This window comes from Nematolebias whitei, chromosome 9, assembly GCF_014905685.2.
Source record: "Nematolebias whitei isolate Nwh7 chromosome 9, NemWhi1, whole genome shotgun sequence".
Lineage (NCBI taxonomy): Eukaryota > Metazoa > Chordata > Actinopteri > Cyprinodontiformes > Rivulidae > Nematolebias > Nematolebias whitei.
The window spans coordinates 34,045,818-34,064,543 of record NC_056506.1 but is presented as its reverse complement, the minus strand read 5'-3'; the positions used below and the strand labels follow the sequence as shown (position 1 = coordinate 34,064,543).

At 39.1% G+C, this 18,726-nt stretch overlaps 1 protein-coding gene across 1 annotated transcript; it reads right to left on the bottom strand.

Moving 5' to 3' along the window:
* Positions 1-6,096: 6,096 nt before the first annotated feature.
* klhl24a (kelch-like family member 24a) lies at positions 6,097-18,726 on the bottom strand. The gene is made up of 7 exons (XM_037681681.1): positions 18,636-18,726; positions 17,707-18,545; positions 16,027-16,211; positions 12,036-12,154; positions 7,522-7,710; positions 6,388-6,576; positions 6,097-6,297 (listed from the first exon to the last, which is right to left on the bottom strand). Exons 1-7 carry the CDS (start codon positions 18,702-18,704, stop codon positions 6,097-6,099), a joined length of 1,791 nt encoding a protein of 596 aa, XP_037537609.1. The 5' UTR covers positions 18,705-18,726.

Sequence of the window (18,726 nt, the reverse complement as noted above, 5' to 3'; positions counted from 1 at the left end):
GGCGCCGCTGTTTCACAAATGACGTTTCACTAAACGGATGAAGGAGGCAAAAATAAAATGCTAACTTGTCTTACAAGACATTTAACTAGTCGAGTGAGTTGTTTAGAAAAAAATAGTGAAAATAGTAATTAACTAATAATCACAAACACCAGCATTATCTTTGGATGCTACAGAACTGTTTGTTGTGCATTCCCTGTGGGTCATGAAGGCGGAGAATCTTTTTATTTTTTCCACAGAAATGACATGAACATGACAGAAGTCAGTTCCAAGGAGTCTATCATGAGTTTAGATGGAATTTGCTGATAGCCTGTGAAGAAAAAAGCACAATGCCTCCTTTCCTTACACATTTTTAATCAACGAACATTTTAAATTCAGGTCTTGTAACAGAACACTTTGTTAGACAATAGGTCTTTCAGTAAAGGAGCCAAATTCTCCTTCGACACGTTAATGAAATGGATTTCTTGCAGAGAAACACGGAGGTAGCTGTAGCCATGACACCTGCGAGGATTTATACTACTAATCCGTTAGGCTTTATGCTCAGGCGGTTTGTATGAATGGATTAAAGCCAACACACGTGGCAGCAAGTTTCTGATGAAAATATTTTAGATAATCAGGAATGAGATCAGCTCCACATTCCTCGCCAACATATTCTTTCCCTTTTCTTTGCCGGCTTAATCAGCCATAAAATCTTGGCCCACGTGCAGCTGTCGCATACTTTGCGCCACTATAAAACAACCCTGACAATAGATGGCGGAAATGGTTTTTATTTTATTTTATCATTGGTCATGTTTTAAAACAGTTTTACCTTTTGAAAAAGATAAAAAAAGATGTTTTCTTTGTAATGCCACATGTCTTATCTGTTGCTGCGTAAAGTGGCATTTCAAATAAAGTTTATCAGCAAAACCAGATCATTTAGATCAGTAAGTGTGCCACATTAGTTCCTGCTTGTGCTTGAGGGAATTTGTGAGGTGACAGTAGATCAGTTAATAGGCCAAAATAATTTCTGATCCTGTTTCCTGTCTGCGGATGTATTCCTCAGATTATAACAGACAACTGTAGAAAAGTTATCTGTTATAATCTGAGGAATACATCTGCAAACAGGAAACAGATTCAGCCTTTATTTATGCAGGTTAGTCTCAATGAGTCACGAGGACTCATTTTCAAGAGATACCTGTTTTAGACAAAACTACAGATAAGGTACACACAACAATAAAATGCAAATAAAATAATAATAAAAGTAGTATTATAAATCAAAACCAAATCAAGGTGCCTTAGAAAACAAGGTAAAATACTAAAAACAGGAACGTGTTTGCTTTGATTTTTCTATTGAACTTACCAACTGTTTAAAATTCCACAAAGAAATCAAAGTGGACAGCTCCAGTTTTTCTTTTTTTTTTTTTTTGCAAGGTGTTCCAGGTTACAAGAGCAGAGTAAGAAAATACCTTTTTGCCGAGTTCAGTTCGCACTGAGGGGACGCTGCAGGTAATGATGTCTTGAGAGCGCACGCTGTAACTGCACTGATGACGTGACACATGAAAGGAGATATACTGTATGAAGGCAGAAGACCAAGGAGTGATTTATAGATGAAAATGTACCAGTGTGAGAGTCTGCGTGAAGTTAATGATGACCAGCTGACCAATGAGTACAGAGTGTAGTGATGTGTACGGTAGTTACAACTTGTAATGAATCTTAGCGCACCATGATAGACATCCAGCATCTGCAAGGGGCATTCATGTAAATAATGTCACCATAGTCAAGGGCTGGAAGGAAAGTAGCGGTTACAAGGCATTTCCTAGTGTTCAGAGTTCAGCAAGATCTATTTCTGAAAAAGAAACCCAGTTTTAATTTCATCTTCTTTATTAAGTTTTTGACATGCAGCTTAAAAGAGAGATGTGCATCAACTAAAATTCCCAAGTATTTATAAGAATCCACAAACTCAATAGGAACACCATGCATGGATACGATAGGAGGAAGGACTGTTGGCACCAACTTTCTGTTTGGAAATATCCCTTTGGTTTTATCAACATTTAGTAGCAGTTTGAGACGGAACAAGTTTGACTGAATGATGTCAAATACAGACTGTAAGCTGGAAAACCTTAGCAACTGATTTAGCTCGACTTTAAATAACTATCATCAGCATAAAGATGTAAGAAGGCACCAGGAATATTCTGGACCTACTTTACTTATATAAATTGTAAAGAGAGTGGGTCCTAAGACTGAGCCTTGTGGTACACCATTATTGACAGTTAAATAGCTAGAAGTACTATTGTGTTGAACACATTGCTTTCGGCCTGAGAGATCGTTAGAAAACCAACCGATAGTGTGATCTGAGAAACCAATATCTGAGAGCTTATGGCATAAAATGTCATGATCTACATCTACAGTATCAAAAGCTCTGGACAGGTCAAAGTAAAGTGCAGCACAGTAATCCTTAGCATCCAATGCTTCAAAAACATCATTAAAAAAAACATTGCAAAGCTGTCATTGTGCTGTGTTGTTTCCCAAAGCCAGATTGGTGGGAATATAAAATATTAAAATAATCCAAATACTTCTTGACTTGAGTATTTACCAGTTTTTCTAAAACCTTTGCTAAAATACAGTTTGGAAACTGCTCTATAGGTCAACTACAAAAAGTGACAACTTAAAGCTTCTATGTTGCTTGGTATTAATGCTCCATATGACTCTGTGAGAACACTGCTTCAGTGGTTAGACCAAACCACAATGTGAAATATAGGTTGCAAAGACATAAATCAGCCCTAATGACTGGTTTAATGGAGCATGTGTTGCTCAATCCTACTTGAAATAGTGCGGCTGGTTTTGTGCCATGTCTGGTTGTTCAACACAATGGCTCATTTAAACATCATGGGGTTGATTGATCGATCCCTTGATGAACTAAAAACATCAGCAGCCACATGGAGCTGATTGTAAGAGATGAGAAAATGCACATTTTCCCTCTTGTTGATTAAAAATCTGTGGCATCCTCATTGAAATCTGCTGTACATTAACGTATCGAATATCACATCTCAGCATCTTTCACGATAACTCAAATTTTGACGCCTTTATATAGCGTTTTATGTTTACATCTTGGGACCATTCTCATCAATAAAGCAGGTCGACGCATTGGTATGTAGAGAAGTTTATTGATGCTCGTCTTACAAATGTCATTCATTACATTTCCACAAACAATTTACAAAAATCCAAAGCATTCTCTTCCCTCCATCATGCACACAATAATAATAAAAGTTCATACCACACAATCTAATCTAATTGCTCATGCTTTTGTCGTTTCCTTAAGGCAAACAAGACAGAGCTCAACAAATTAAAGCATCCATCTTACATGCAGACATGAATTACATATTCCAACAGAACCTTTGGGACTAAATCAAATCAGCATGGGTTGATTCTTCTTTACTGCCCCGTCTTTTCAAGGTTACGCTGGCCACAATTAACTCGCACTATGTAATGAAAATATCTCAACAATGCACAAACCCACAACTCACCACAGCTTAAAAAATGTATTTGATTAAACAAAATGAGTAGATGTTACAAAGGCAATAAATGAGGAATCGATAAATCAGCATGAGGACAGTGTTCGAGTCCCATCTTAAGAAAATACTCAATGAATCACAGACGCACACACTCGGTCTCTCATTCTCACCAGTCCCCTCCTTATTTTATTTATTTCTTGCTTCTCAACTTCTCTTATCGACCTCAGAGTTACTATTTACTCTAAAAAGGAGTGTGAGTGGAGAGAAATATCTCCGCCTGTTTTTGTTCTTTGGAGCAGTAAAAGGATGATATGCGGATCTTATGATAAACTATGCAGTTATATAGTAATAAACACACACATTGTCATCCTGATTCAAAAAGTAAAAAGCTGTCTCTCTACTGTGCCCTGTTGTTTTTGTCAGAGCACCGGTACACCCGGGAGTTGGCCAAAAGGAGCCGAAAGGCCTTTTCATCGTCTCTTCTATACGTCACATGAGAGCAAAGAACATTTACTGATACAGTAAAAAAAAAAGAAAAGAAATCATTGCCATAACTACATTTCACACAGTTCTGTAAAGGTGCACAATTGGAGCTATTAAGTACAGAAACACAACCAAAAAGTTAAAAAATAATAATAATATAAAACGGAATAAAGTTTTATTCACAGCAAAATCTCTGGTGTGTCATTACCAATCATAGTACGAGCTGACTTTAGTGACTGTGAGCCTTAATCTTTGTCATAAACGTTCATTTTGTGAGGTATAACATTGCTACACACCTTAGCTGGTCAGTAAACACACATACAGGCGTGTACGTGCACTAAGAGGTATCCACGGTTACCCCGAGTTGCAGCCGCGGCGCCTTTTAATAAAAGCAATGCTTCTACTACAACCTGATGATAAAACCTTTGTGGCTCCAACACATTCAGACATAAAGTCGCAAACGTCCACACGCAAGTGTCAAACATCGGTTAATCGGAGCAGTCTTCGAGTTTGATCAACCAGGGCTTCCAACATCTACACAACACCCTCACACTCAGCTCACCATCGAGCCGACGCTAAACTGACACACCAAATGTAGCCACTTGGAATACAAAAAACATGCAATTACAAAACAAATGGACAAGTATAACTTAAAAATATTAAAAAATGGAAAATGTGATCAATCTGTTATAATGACTACTGTAGTATCATATGTGGTGGGAAAGAAGTGGTAAAGTGAATTAAAACAAAACAAAACAGGCGGACAGTGCGAGGGGAAATATGCAAGGGAAGTGGAACGTGTGAGGAAAACTGGACACAATGAAGTGGTGCTAATTAGGGATGCACGACATTATCAGCATGGTGTCGGCCGATATTAGTGTTAGTTCAATATCGGACATTCCATCAAAATAACTCACAGATATAAAAGACGCCGTTTTTGTGCGACAACCCAGCGACAACCCAGTGACAAGGATGCCTGCAGCGGCAGCACAACATGACGACGTCACGCACGCCTACATGATCGCACGGCGGAGAGGAAAAGTCAAAATGTCGGCAGTGTGGAAGTTTTTTGTTGTTGTTGTTGAGGATGTTGGATTCCGAAGATTTTTGGACTATGTTGAGCCTCGCTACATCGTCCCCAATCTGAGATATTTTTCCGACGTAGCCTTACCCGAGTTACAAGTCGTCATTGAGAAGCTAATAGCTGATAGCACTTGGGTGAATTTTACCAGACATCTGAACGTCGTGTTAGCCCCGTTAGCATTAGTTTAGTCTTACGGCACAATGGATAGACAACTTTGAACTTACAAAGGCTGTCTTGATGCACAAGAGTGCAGAGGATCCCACACTGCAGCTGGGAGCCCAGAACAAGCCTCCACAACTTAGAGAGACGGCATCGCAGGTGAATAATGCTAATAAATAACATTTAACACTTTTCATTTAATACAAGTTAAAGTGCTATGCATATGGCTGTTACTGAATATATGTCACCAGCTCTTACAGCTGTGACACAATTTTTGTAGCAAATACGCCTAAATAAGAGGGCGATGTTCTGATAAAGGAAAATATATAAAATATCGGTATTGGTTATCGGCCAAATAAGTTTTAACATAGCGGTATATCGGATATCGACTAAAAATCCAATATCGTGTATCCCTAGTGCTAATAGTATTTTAACAGCCTTGTTTTTTATTTAGTTTGTTTTTTTACTTTTCCGTTTGTATTAGGCTGGGGGCGGGAGCAACTCATAAATATGACACTGACACTGTGGCAGGGCAGCTGGCTGACTGCTCATCACATTTCAATCAGGTCATTTTGAAGCATCAGTGAGGGAGTTTTATAAAAATACGAAGGACAGAACTGTGTTCGTAGATCTGATTCCATCTTAGCTGATCATTAACATCAGAAGGTACTGAGCATTTAACAGAGCTGTATTATACAGAAAAACAAGCGATTCACAGCATCACAGTGAGTACTGCTACATGATGCTGCGAGGAAATAAATTAGCTTGAGAATTCCTTGATCTGAATTAACAGATATGACATTTAAACAACAACAAAAAAAAAGGATGTAGCTGTTTAGTGCACTTAAAAAAGAGTTTTTCTTCACAAGTGCGTGTTTATGGTCATGGCTTGAAGTATTTGTCGTTGTAGCGATGGATGGTTACGCATCCATGGTAGGAGATGGGCCGCTGCATGGTTGAGGTGCCGTGGCTGATGCCCGTGGCCGGGTCGTAACACAGGATCGTGTCTAAAGATTCGCCGTTTTCCCCTCGGCCACCAAGGATGAAGATCTTGCCGTTGCACACAGACATGCCACAGCTCTCCTGTGAAGAGACGTGAATAAAACCGTTTGAAAAAGCTCTTCAAACATAAAAGATGGTGCCTTTTCTCAGCATCATCAATCGGTCCTTTACCAGTTTCTTTATGGTTTGGGCCACATTCATCCAGTAGTCCTCTGCTGGGTCGTAGCAAAATAAGGACTTGGTAAGACCACCGCACACATAGATCAGGTTGTTGAGGGACACTGCTGTGATGCAGCGCTTGGCGATGGGGATGTTAGCACGCAGCATCCAACAGTTGTTCTCTGGGTCGTAGCACTGAACCTGTGACACACACACAGTTACCTGATTGGTGAAAGACAGAACATAAACATCATGCTTAAGGGAAACTTCTGACAGAAAGAAAAACGTTCAGTGTGCTGCTACAATCCAAGAATTAACTATTTATTTAAAACAGCCTAATTTCAAGCAGTTTGCCCTCCGACTATGCTTGATATGAACAAGCCCTCGCTTCAACAAATGAGGGCTCTTGGAGTTGATGTGAAACTTTTTTGGCGTTGCGTAGGAAAAGTCTTGGATGACTTGCATACATTTGAGATTCCTCTAGGGTATGGTACAGCCACGTACGCAGAGAGGCCACACATTTTTGTCTAATCTCTAATCAGACTACCAACCTGCCCTTAAATGTGTTTTGTAATGTGAGTAAACAGAAACTCCTTTGGAGATAAACTAACTACTTTTAGAGAATTTAAGATTTCTGTGTAAGGCACGTATCAGTTTATTACTGAGAATGTGCCAGACAGGAGGAAACACGGTGAAGATATTTCATCAATCTGTAAAATGCAATTGCATTTTGAGAATTAGTTAGGGATTTAAACTCTTCATTGTTATTGTTTAATCAAGACTGACCAGAATGAGCAACATGTGTTGCATCAAATAAATCCACCAGCCTTTTTCTAATTTGGACATTTCCATCTAATCTGGCAACCTCTTAAAAGCGGAAAAAAATTAGAAATTATACAGTATTTTTATGGGAGATATAGATCTAAATGTAATCAGAGTCTTGAAAACCAGATGAAACTTGCATATACCAAATGTGCTGCATACATTACTTGAAAATAACAAATTAAACGCACAGCTCAGTTGAAAAAAAAAAAAGACAGTCTTATTCTTATATATAATATAAAACAAGTTATCGAGCACAAAAGGCAGCTCAGCCGTCATCATTGTGTTGGACTGTGTGGGTGGGCGAGCCCTCACGTTTCCTACCTTGTCTGAACACGTATTGTCATCAGGCCCTCCTCCAATGACATAGAGCTTGCCAGCACAGCTGGCTACAGCTGGAGAGCTGACTGCCTCTTTCATGGGAGCCACTTCGGTCCAGCGGTTCGAGAAAGAGTCGTAACACTCCACACTGCTCAGACGACTCTGGCCATCATAGCCACCCACAGCATAAACCTGAGGAGAGAAACAGAAACGAGAGGATTGCCTCATTAAAAGATCTGACGTAAACCCCCCCGCTTTGTCATCCACAACAATATAAGAAAAATGAGTTATGGAAGAATACATCATTAAGCAATATGAAAAAAAAAGGTTTTAGAACTTAGAAGTTTGTATGAACAATAGCTCCTTACATCAGCACTTACAGAACCAGTTAATCAGGTCCAGAAGACGATGACGCATTGTTTGTGAAGTAGGACAAATATTCCTGTCTTTGTTTTTATAACTGTATTCACCACGCTAACTTCTACCAGCCTTGACCGTTGCGATCTAATTTGCTAAATGTTTAATACAAACTTTAGTTGCCGTTTTCTTTATTTACGTCAACATTATGTCACAACGTTCTTGCCGGAAACAAAAGCAGGAGATCCTACAGTTGGGTTTTTGAATTGGGTTGAATGAGTACAAATTAATTTTACGATAAGCCAAAATTACATAAAACAAAAGATCATGCTGTGCATTTTGATAAAATATACAAACTCATTTCTTGTTTTCCCTTTTGTCAACATTATTTTCTAGAAAGAGATGAGGTGCTGATTGTTCCCACAAAGCAGCTCCGCTGGTTACAAGGTGCACTGACTGTTTTTTTTTCTTGTTGTTGTTGTTTTTCTTGTTTTTTTTTTTTTTTTTACAGAAAACCTTCAGGCGGTTCCTGTCACTCGGCAAAACAGGAAACACAAATAAGCGCAAAGAAGAGAGGAGGAAAAAAAAAGAAAGAAAGAAAGGGAAACAAAAAGAGGGAACCTGAAGGGGCACACATACAGTTGCATTTATTGTGTGAAGTTAGATGGTACTACTGCTTTTTCCCAACTGAAACGCTCAACATCTGTAAACTTCTGCATGAGACAGGTGATGGTTTCAAACTGGTTTTGACTTTGTTAGGATTCACACACGTTAAAAATAAAGTCATTTAAAAAACACAGACGCACAAGCTGAAAAGCAGCAGCGTCACTGACATCTACAAATAAATGACCATGACTAAGACCAGTCAGTAGGTCAAACCCAGTGTTTGTTTTGTCACTTTGTGCTGGAAGTCTTTAACAAACAATTGTTTGTCGCTACAAATTACAAAGATGCGAGTGAAATTGCAAAAAAATGTGATGTTTTGGTACTGAGAGGTAAAGCTATAGTAATTAGGAGCCAACTGATATTTATTTTTAAAACGACTGATTTGATGGTTTTCCTTGGACCTTTTTCACAAAATCATTTTAATTTTTCATGATTTTAATTTGTAAAGTTAGTTTTTTTTTGGTTCCGTTTTGTTTTTGGATCTAAAAATGTAAAATTTATTTATTTATTAAGCTGTGAACAAAATGACCCTTTAATGTGATGCTGAAGCTATCTATTCATTATAGTGTTTAAAGAAAGCTATGCTGGCGTTTGGTGGTGGGGATCTTTGCCTCTTTTCTTTGTTGCTCCTTTAAATATCACTAACAATGTGCATGTTTTAATACTCCATAAAACACGAGTCCAAAAAGGAATATTTCATTATATATTATAAATAATATTTCATCTTTCGGACGACTGTACGTACATATTCGCGTTGTATCTCGGTGCAATGCCAATAAAGTTTATTCTGATGAGGATGAGGATGATTCAACTTGCATACAAACTGTTAGCATGATTATTTAATAACAGAGTACTGTTATCACATAATCACCAAATGTGAATCATAAATCTGTGGCTACATATACTAGCTGCAGACAATATTAATCTGAAGCTAATCACGATTATAATAATAAATAAATGAACATAACATTGTCTGAGCAGTCCATTATTCCAGAGAGGTGAGAGGGAGTAACAGCCAAATAATGAAAGACACTTAAAAAATAAGTAATGTCCAGCATAACTTTTATAAATCAGGTTCATATGAGAAGTTTACACTTCACTGTGGATATCTAGAGTCGACATGAGTATAATAAGAAAAAGGCATGCAAAAACACGAGTCGCATTTTTCTGCTGAACATGAAAATGACTGGTAAGTTAATTTCAGTTGAAATGCTTTTCTTCTTCAATGTGTGAACACGTGCAGGCGATGATTATAGAGGCTCACGTTCAGCGCACAGCCATGTGACAGTGCTGTCTGTCAAAGAGGAGATTACAGGCTGAAAGTGGAAATGAGCAGGAATGCACTGATCAGGTAGGGAACTCAGTTTTATGGAAAAAAAATATACAACGGGGAGAAAGAGCCAAAAGAGATACTGCGTGTCTAAGACAGGAACCCAGATACAAGCATCTAACCGTCACCAAGTCTAAATTAACTTTAAACACTATTTAAACTCATTAAAGCGCCTTTACTGTAGAGAACCCAAATCAGTCATGTACTGACTTTTAACAGCCACATTATGACCTCACAGACAATCACCACGCTGTTATGAAAGATGAGATCAAATGTGTGCATGTGTTGGTTGTGGCAGGGTGCTAAATACTACGGGTGTTGTCTTAAAAGTCGCATGACAAACCAAAACAAACTGCAAGAAACTTAACATCCCAAAATGAAACAAAGATGTGTGAGCTGTAGCTACACATGACGAACACATTCTTAGTCGTGCTCTTCCTTAAAAGTAACTTAAATGTAGTTTCAGGCTAAAGTTTTCCAGGATGATCATAGTTGTGCCATATGCGTCTTCACGCATGTCATAGTACGCTACTGCTAAAGCGTGCATATGATTGTTATTGAGTTTTTGATTACACTACATCGTACATGATCACGCTTCGTATACGATTCAACCAAGACAATAAATGACAGCTCAGTTTGTCAACAATACTGGGAAGAAATAATGTCAGCTCTCAGACTCAAGTATTCCTTCCTTCAAGTATAAATGCTGCTTCCCCTATAAATATTTCACCATGTCTCGAGGCGGGTTGAAATATGGGTTCTCGTGTGGATCTGGTGTGTGTTTATGGACTCATCTACAGCTCTGGCAGCTATCTGTGGCCTCTGCAGCGATACACGAAGCACGATGCAGGCTAATGCGCACAACTAGGTCTAAACTTGGAAGCGTGAAATGTTGGCACGCTTTCAGCGAACAACTGACCTGAAACAAGATCAGCAACAGAGTCGAGTAACAACAATGAAGAACTACTGATCCGGTTACGTTGAAACTTTATTTTCACTCCAATTTTATAATCAAAATGGCCCCTGGCCTTTTTTTTTTTTTTTAATCCTTGACGTATAAAGAAGTGCACAAAAAGAGAAAACATGGATTTCTCACTTATGGTTTAATAAAAAAGATTGTGAACATCTAACGTTTAGCAATTTTTTAAAGACTTAATGTGGAAAATATTATAACAAGTTATACAGTTAACAAATTCTGTATGCTTGATGTATAAAATGAGAATTAGACACATTTTTGCAGGATTTGTGGTGCTTGGTTTTACCCAAGTAAACTTCACAGATGCATAGGCACAATACCAGCACTTGTTTTACTAAGCCTGAGGCGACACGAATTTATGACGTACACAAATACGATAAAATAAACATAATTCCTGCTTACATCCACTATTGCTTCACCGCCCTGATGACTAAACAAATGTATAGAACATAAAGTATTAGTCATCAGTGAGGATGTAAAACCCTCAAAGAACTGCAACATCCAATAAGGTTAACATGTGAAACCAAAAGTGTTCAGAATATATAGCAGGACATCCTCATACCACACCACAGGGGATTTTAAAGATGATTTTTGTCTATCTCTTTGTACTCTGTATCAGATAGCACAATGACCACCTAAGTACAAAGGAATGACAAAAATGATGTTCTTCAGAAGAATCCTTTACTCAAAATTTCCATAATTAAGCATTTTATCTTTATCAATCGAACACGATACTGGTTTAAAGTGCATTGCTCTCTTTTACTAGCATTAAATGGTTTTTTTTTTTTTCCCATGACATATTCAGAAATATCTTTAACATGATTACTGTCTCACCTCCTCTGCAGCCTTGAAAAATCTCTGGACATTTTCAAGACGCTCTGCACGTGAAAACAAAAATACCATCCACGACGTGCTGTAAACAAAACCCTGATACGCACAGCATGTGTTTTGAATTATGTCCTAAATCCAGTATGCGTCACCCCAAAGCCACACTGAAACATTTAGAGTTGTGAGAACATATCTCACACAAAGAAGCCCCTGCTGTGTTGTGCATGTTCGACGGCGCAACCGTGCACAGTCAGCTCACGTGTTACAAACGGCATGTGACATCTGAGGTTCTTATATATAAAACTGGAAGCAATAAGATATTAAAACGTTAAATTGTCTACATTATTTTTTTCTTTTTACCTTGCCCAGGAGGACACACATCTTGTGCCTCCAGCGGCCTTTGACAAGAGGAGCCACTCTCAACCACAAGTTGAGCTGGGAGTTGTACATCCACACGTCCCTGCTGTTGATACGACCTCCTGAAGAGACACAGAGACAGGAACTTTTAATTCTGTTAAATATATATATATACACACATGTGACAACTGTAAAGTCCATAAGAATTAAAAGTATAAATAGTAATTGTTTAGACAATCTTTAGTAAATAGAGATGTTTTGCACCTGTTTCTTAAGGCACGCCAAAACAGAACCCTCTCGGTCTGTGAGAACATTTCTGAGCTGTCTCATAACAATTCTCGCTGTCTCTAACCTCTTACGTCACAAAAACACACCCCTTCTGGTCGTTTCTGACCAATGAAAAATCCCAAAAAGTGAACCGGGAAAGAGTCTTTAAAATGTCAGTACTTCCTGGTCTACACAGACTCTACAGGAACTCACAGGGACACGGAGAGACACACAGGTACTCAGAGTTGGAGAGTTGTCAGACTTCTAGAGTTCTGGAGTTCTGATGGAGTGCTGTTGGAGTTCCTGACATGACAACGAAGCTCTTCCGAGTTCCATGGGATTATAACATTTTCCACTGAGGTGAGCTGTGGCTGACAGAACCTCGCAGCTACTCCGGACGAGTAACAGCATCCTACGGAGACGCTGAAAGGGTGCGTTAAACGGAATCTCGCCTGAGACATCTCCAGGTAAAAGAGTCGTTTTCACCACCTAAGTGTACTGTGAGGAAAAGCTGAAGAAAGCCCGGAGAGTGCCGTTCTGTTCAACACTCTACCTCAAACACCATCTTTCTCCCCTTTAAACTTCATCTTTCATCTTAAACTTTTCTATCAAGTAGAAATTCTCCCAGATATTTAGAAATGTCTGTGTAAAGTGCTTACCCACATTCATGTGGGTAAAAGATCATAGTTGTACAGTTATAAATGTCTGTTGGTGCAGCAACGGAGAAATCATGGCCGTATGATTTTTCCTGATTGATTGCTTTGTTGTTATTTTCATAATTTGCCAAATTAATGTAAATGTTTGATGTTAAATTTGATTCTGTAAATAAATGACCGCATTCATTTTGATGGGTCAAATTTAAATGACGTCTCCCGTTTGCATTTCCTTAAATTCAATGCACGTTTTATTCAGTCCAGAAAAATGAGGAACTCGCGTTAAATGATGAATATATTACAGCATCTGTTCATCTACATTTTTAATCCTGGTAATTAAAAAAAAAAATCTGCTATTGTATGGCATCCAGCTTCAGACAGTACGTTTGTGCTTCAGATGTGGTTTATCTGAGGAAAAGCTTCACATCTTATTGAACTTTGACCTAAGCTGGGTCTTGGAGAGTTAAATAGACAAAACCAGGACAAAAAGAAGGATTCCTAAAACATGCACTGTGTGCAGCATGCTCTTACTTTAAATATACACTAAGCACAATTTTTTTTTATTTTACCAGAAATGTATGCAAATAGGTTGAATATTCATCACTTTTTCAAACGTCTTTAAAGCAAATATGATAAAAACTTGATTATTGCCCGTTAACAGCGCTACCTGAGACTAATATACGAAATATGGTGAAATTTAGTTTACACAAAATCACAATAAAAGTCATTTCAGTGGAAAGATAAGCAGGTCCTATTCAAATGTTTGAGATCCAAAAGAACAAGAATGGTTATTATTGAGCATGCATCAGGATAACAAGAATGGTTACAAAGTAATTTTCCTAAACAAAATGCTTTAATGTTAATTTAAGAAAATCACAACGATTCTTACAAACTATTATCTAACAATTCTTAGCCCATATGACAGAAGGGTATAGGCCCAGAGCTATTCAACTAAACTGCTCAGGGGGCCACAGTTACTGAAAGCCAAGAGCTCAGGGGCCGGACATCCAGCAGTTACTGTCAATAAGTAAGTTTGTATTATGGTTTAAAATCTAGTTTTATTGAATGAACCCATTGGTGGGCCAAACTGAGCTCAGCTGTGGGCCTGATTTGGCCCACGGGCCGCCAGTTGAATAGCCCCACTTTAGGATAACAGTTTGTCTTTTTATGCACCTACATATAAGGAGTGTTAAATTGAGTAATAGTGAAGTATAAGGATCTGTTGGTTTAAAAACAGGTTCCTGGATGTAAAAAGGACTTAAATCTGAACCAACCATTGTAAACAATAAAAGACAGATTAGTGAGTCTAGTAAGGTTAATCCACCACAACTTCCTCACACACTCTAATAGACATGGGTTAATCATGTTTACCCTTTTTTTTGTTTGTTAATTTAGAAATAACTTAGTGTGATCATTATTCCATGATTTAATATTATGCTATACTACACAGAAAAAAAAAAACTTTGGGAAGTTAGTTAACTTTTGTCTGCTCAATAATCTGCAACATAATCAAAGAGCCAGACTGTCTGCTGCCCTTGAGGCTTCCGTTGTTAAAGATTTCTATGATGAAAACACGTCGATGAAGGATTTACTACTTGAAAGAGGCAAAAGGAATTTGGCTAGTTAGTGCTAAAAAACCAAAATTTTCTTGACTCCTAGAAGTCCCAACATAAATTGTATGATACTAAGAATCTAAGAATTGCTCAACAATTGGCTATTTTTAGCTTTTTTTGAGTCAGCTTGTTCTGATGCACGAGGCACCCCCATGTGTTTTAGCCGAATACTGTTAAACAAACATGCCTAAATTAAATCATTGTTGAGCAAAATATTTTGGTAATGGTTAGGCTTTTAGTTGAAGAACGGAGAAACAAAAGATGCTTTGTACAACCAATTGGGCCACGAGCCATTTAGGATCACAGCTCTCTGCAGCTGTGCATCAGAACAGGCTGTTTGCACCAGATGCACGAGAGGCCAACGGACCAACACAACAAGAATGTAAATAAAGACAGTGCAACATAAAGGTGCAGTTAGGAAAAGTAGATTAAAGGTTACAAGAAAAACTAAACAGAAAAGTGGGGCAGTAAAATCATAAGGCTCGAGTACTGAATGTGCATGAGGCACAATGTGGGGGAGGTGTATGTTTCCAGGAAGTGTGAAGGTACATGGACAGCTCACACGTGAGGAGTTGGCACATTGAGAAACAGACGCACGTTTTGCTGAGGGGAACAACTTCCTATTTTTTTCCACTCTTTCTTTATCTGTTTTGCTCCTTAACGTTGTGCAACTTTTACACAGCATGTTTAGACATGGGCAGTCCTAATGAGCCCATCAAAAGGTCTTGTCATGGCATTTTCTGAAAAACAATTAGAAACAAAAACTCTTATCCGCTTTGCTGTCCAAGAAAGGTACAGAGGGGCACCTTATTAATGAAACTTAAGTCCCTTTTGGCAGAAGCTCATCCAAAGGTCTCATTTATTTAAACTAGTGAGGCAATACTAACATATTGCTTAATCGTGGCCCACTTTTTTGTTTTTCTTCTGATGAAGGCTTTTCCTATTTCTGACACAAGAAAACGCTGCTGTCTTACTAGAAAACTGTAGGAATTGTGATTTGTAAAAAAAACTTTCACAACAAAATCCACAAAAAAGTAAAAAGTGTTGCTACATCCTGGCAAATACATGATTTTTAGTGAACGCTGGGGAACAGTGGTAACAATGATCTCAACGATTGGTCACCAGGGAAAGAAAGTACGGCTGTGTCGGACAATGAGGACATCTCACTGAAAACAGAAAGGGCATCCAGATGTTGCTCTCAACTTTTCCCTCTTTAGCTAAAAAGGGCAAAAACTATAAATGAACGCAACTTTTTTTTTTTTTTAAACACACAAATCACTTTTACATATTAAAAATAACAGAAATAAAAACCCTAATATTGGATAAATTATTACTTTTTGTTTCAGGCAAGTTGGCAAGCAATTACCAACAAGTGAACACTTGAACTGATTTGTTCTCATGGCAGCATGGTTTGCACTGACTTCAAGTTTTGAGTTTGTAACAAATAGACAAGGATCTTACCAGACACCAGGATGTCATTGCGCAGGGCGCAGACAGCGTACTCTGACTTGGTGAACTCGGGTAGTTTTGCCAGCGATTTCCATTCTCCTGTGACTGGATCGTAGCATTCGGTGTAGGGCAGGTTGAAGCCCCCCAGCCGCTCGCAGCCACCAACCACGACGATCACCTCAGAGTAGCCAGTTGACCTGTGCGGTGGAGGACAAGAAAAGACAAAACGGAGGTAAAACAAACTGTAATGAGAAAGAAAGTGGCTAGTAAAAAAAAAAAAAAAAAAAAAAAAAAATCTAGCTAAAGCATATACAAAAACACAACAAGAACATTAATAAGTGAAAAAGATTTAGAGTACCCGATAAATACATAAACACACACGTGTCAAGATTTCCAATAAAAAGGAAAACATCTGGTCTATGACACAAGTACAGTACTGATTTCCAGCTTAACTTATCTTTAAAGTTCAGATGTTAAAAGGTATCAAGTTGGGATGAAAGTGACACTTTGAACAAGACTCCAGCTGAATTTCTAGGAAAACAAAGCTTTGAATTTTGGCTGATAAATGCAGTAAAAACAAATGCATCTCCTAAGCAGGCTGTGATGTAATACTGTCTGTCTTTCTTGTACAAAGGGTTTGATCTGACAGTAGCAGGTGTCCAGGGTACTTCAGCTGTGGATGAATTATTCCATCAGGAACTGTTGCTCACACGTGGTTTAGCTTTATTAGAGCGAACGTTCAAAACATTAATTATATTCTTGAGGCCTCTGAAAGGAAAAAAAAAACGACTCTGGTGTACACTCAGAGGCAGAAAATCAGGCACTGGATTTGAATATGATTTGGGTCCTGAGGGCAAACAAGGCAGACAATGCTGGTACCAACTGCTCAGCAAACTTGCTGCTCTGAACGGAGTTTCCTGGGGAATGGCTCAATACACCTGAAATACATGTTGCACTGCCTTAATAACTGACAGATGGCATTGTTCCCATTTTACCATTTCAGCAGGTCAAATAACAAAAGCAGCTGCACTGCTGTTGGTGGTGTGCCAGTCTACCATATGCCGTTTTGTACTGGACTGTTAGGGTTTCAGTCAGCACCAGCCTTTTATTAGTGTCCAACAGGCCGCTCTTCAAACAATAACATAAGACTCAACCACCAGAAATAAACTACTTGATAAATAGGTGGAAGATATAAAGATAGAATAAACCCAAACACAGCCATGAGGGGAGCTACATTGCTGACAAGACTTGACAGTTCGTGTGATTGCCGTTTCATGCATCACATAAATTATGTTTCGTTTAAAGAAATCAGTCTGTGTTTAAACATGCCCTGCCTCCCTCTATACCATTTCCATTTCCAAATACTTGGAACAAAACAAACCTTCGGCAAGTCTCTTCAGCAAAATAACACTCCCCGACTGCGTCTCGCTCACATGCACACCACAGCCAGGAGCACAGGGTTCATTAACCCACAACCTCTAGCTATGCAAAGAGTTGACTTGCTGCTTAGAACCTGTCATCAAAGTGGAGAAGGCATTTTATTCCAGAAAACAAAAAATGTAGGTGGATGAGATCAAAAACATGTTTTTTTTAGGAATGATTAGTCATAACAAGTCATACTACTTCCACAGGTTATCACATCTAATTTAGCAGTCACATTCCTCATACCAAGGAAGCTGACATTTTTGTTACCTCCGTGGACGAGTTCTGGATGACATCATCTCATTGCCTAGCACATGGTAGCGTCTGGCCTCATGGAGAATTTGGTAGCACTCTTGAGCGTTCTGGATGATCTGGTCTTGTTCCACCGTCTGGACGAAGTAGTTGGGATGCAGCAAGGGCATGCGAACATGGAGCAACAAAGCCTTGAGTGTGGATCTCCTGTGGTCCACACTGTGGTAAACCCATCGCATGACCGCCTCAAACACGACCTCCTCCTTACTAACGGACAGATCCTCACTACTAATGTAGTCTTCCAGCTCTTCACAGCGCAGGTCAAGGAACTCTTGATGCTGAGCCACCTCTGAGAAGTTGGCCAGAGCAAAACTGCGGCAGCGGCTGGCAAGCTGCTTCAGAGAGTGGGCTTCTGCAAAACGCTGGATGCCCAGGCAGTTGCACGGGTCCAGTTGATCCTCCAAGAACTTAGCACATGCATCCCGTAGTGTGTTGATCTGGAAGAGGCTGGAGGCTTCAAAGAGGAACTGGACGTTCTCAGTGGTGATCTTGGCACGGCCAGTGTAAATAAAAGTGAGCAAGGAGTCCATCGCCTCAGCCAGAATGCCATTGATCTCAACTAGCATCTCACGGCTCTCACGGTGATCGTTGCAGAACATGGCTCTGAAGTAGGAGGAACATGCAGAGAGAATAGCACGGTGGCAGTGGAACTCGAGGCCCTGCACGCTGATAACCACATCAGTGAAAAGGCGAGAATCACGAAACTCATTGAACACCTGCAGGATGCCATCTGAATGAGACGAACCACAGCAGAAGTCCAAGACATCTTGACTGCTTGGGGGTTTGGATTCAAACACCTTAAGAATAAATAACACATGTCAAAATGTCATTCAAACTGAATATCATTGAAAAAAAGAAAACATGGAAAGCCCCATCTGTGACACCACCTTGCGCTTGACAGCTGGTGAGTCTCTGATCCCAGAGTCCCCACTCCTTCGGCCAAGAATCAACACCATGGCTCCAACCTTTAATGTAGGC

Bases quoted from the DNA above. Each gene is read 5' to 3' on its own strand.
- klhl24a (XM_037681681.1), bottom strand. From the start codon at position 18,704: ATGGTGTTGATTCTTGGCCGAAGGAGTGGGGACTCTGGGATCAGAGAC. The intron at 16,212-17,706 runs GTAACAAAAATG...TCCACCGCACAG, and splicing joins TCCAGAACTCGTCCACGGAG to GTCAACTGGCTACTCTGAGG. The intron at 6,298-6,387 runs GTAAAGGACCGA...GTCTCTTCACAG, and splicing joins CCCAAACCATAAAGAAACTG to GAGAGCTGTGGCATGTCTGT.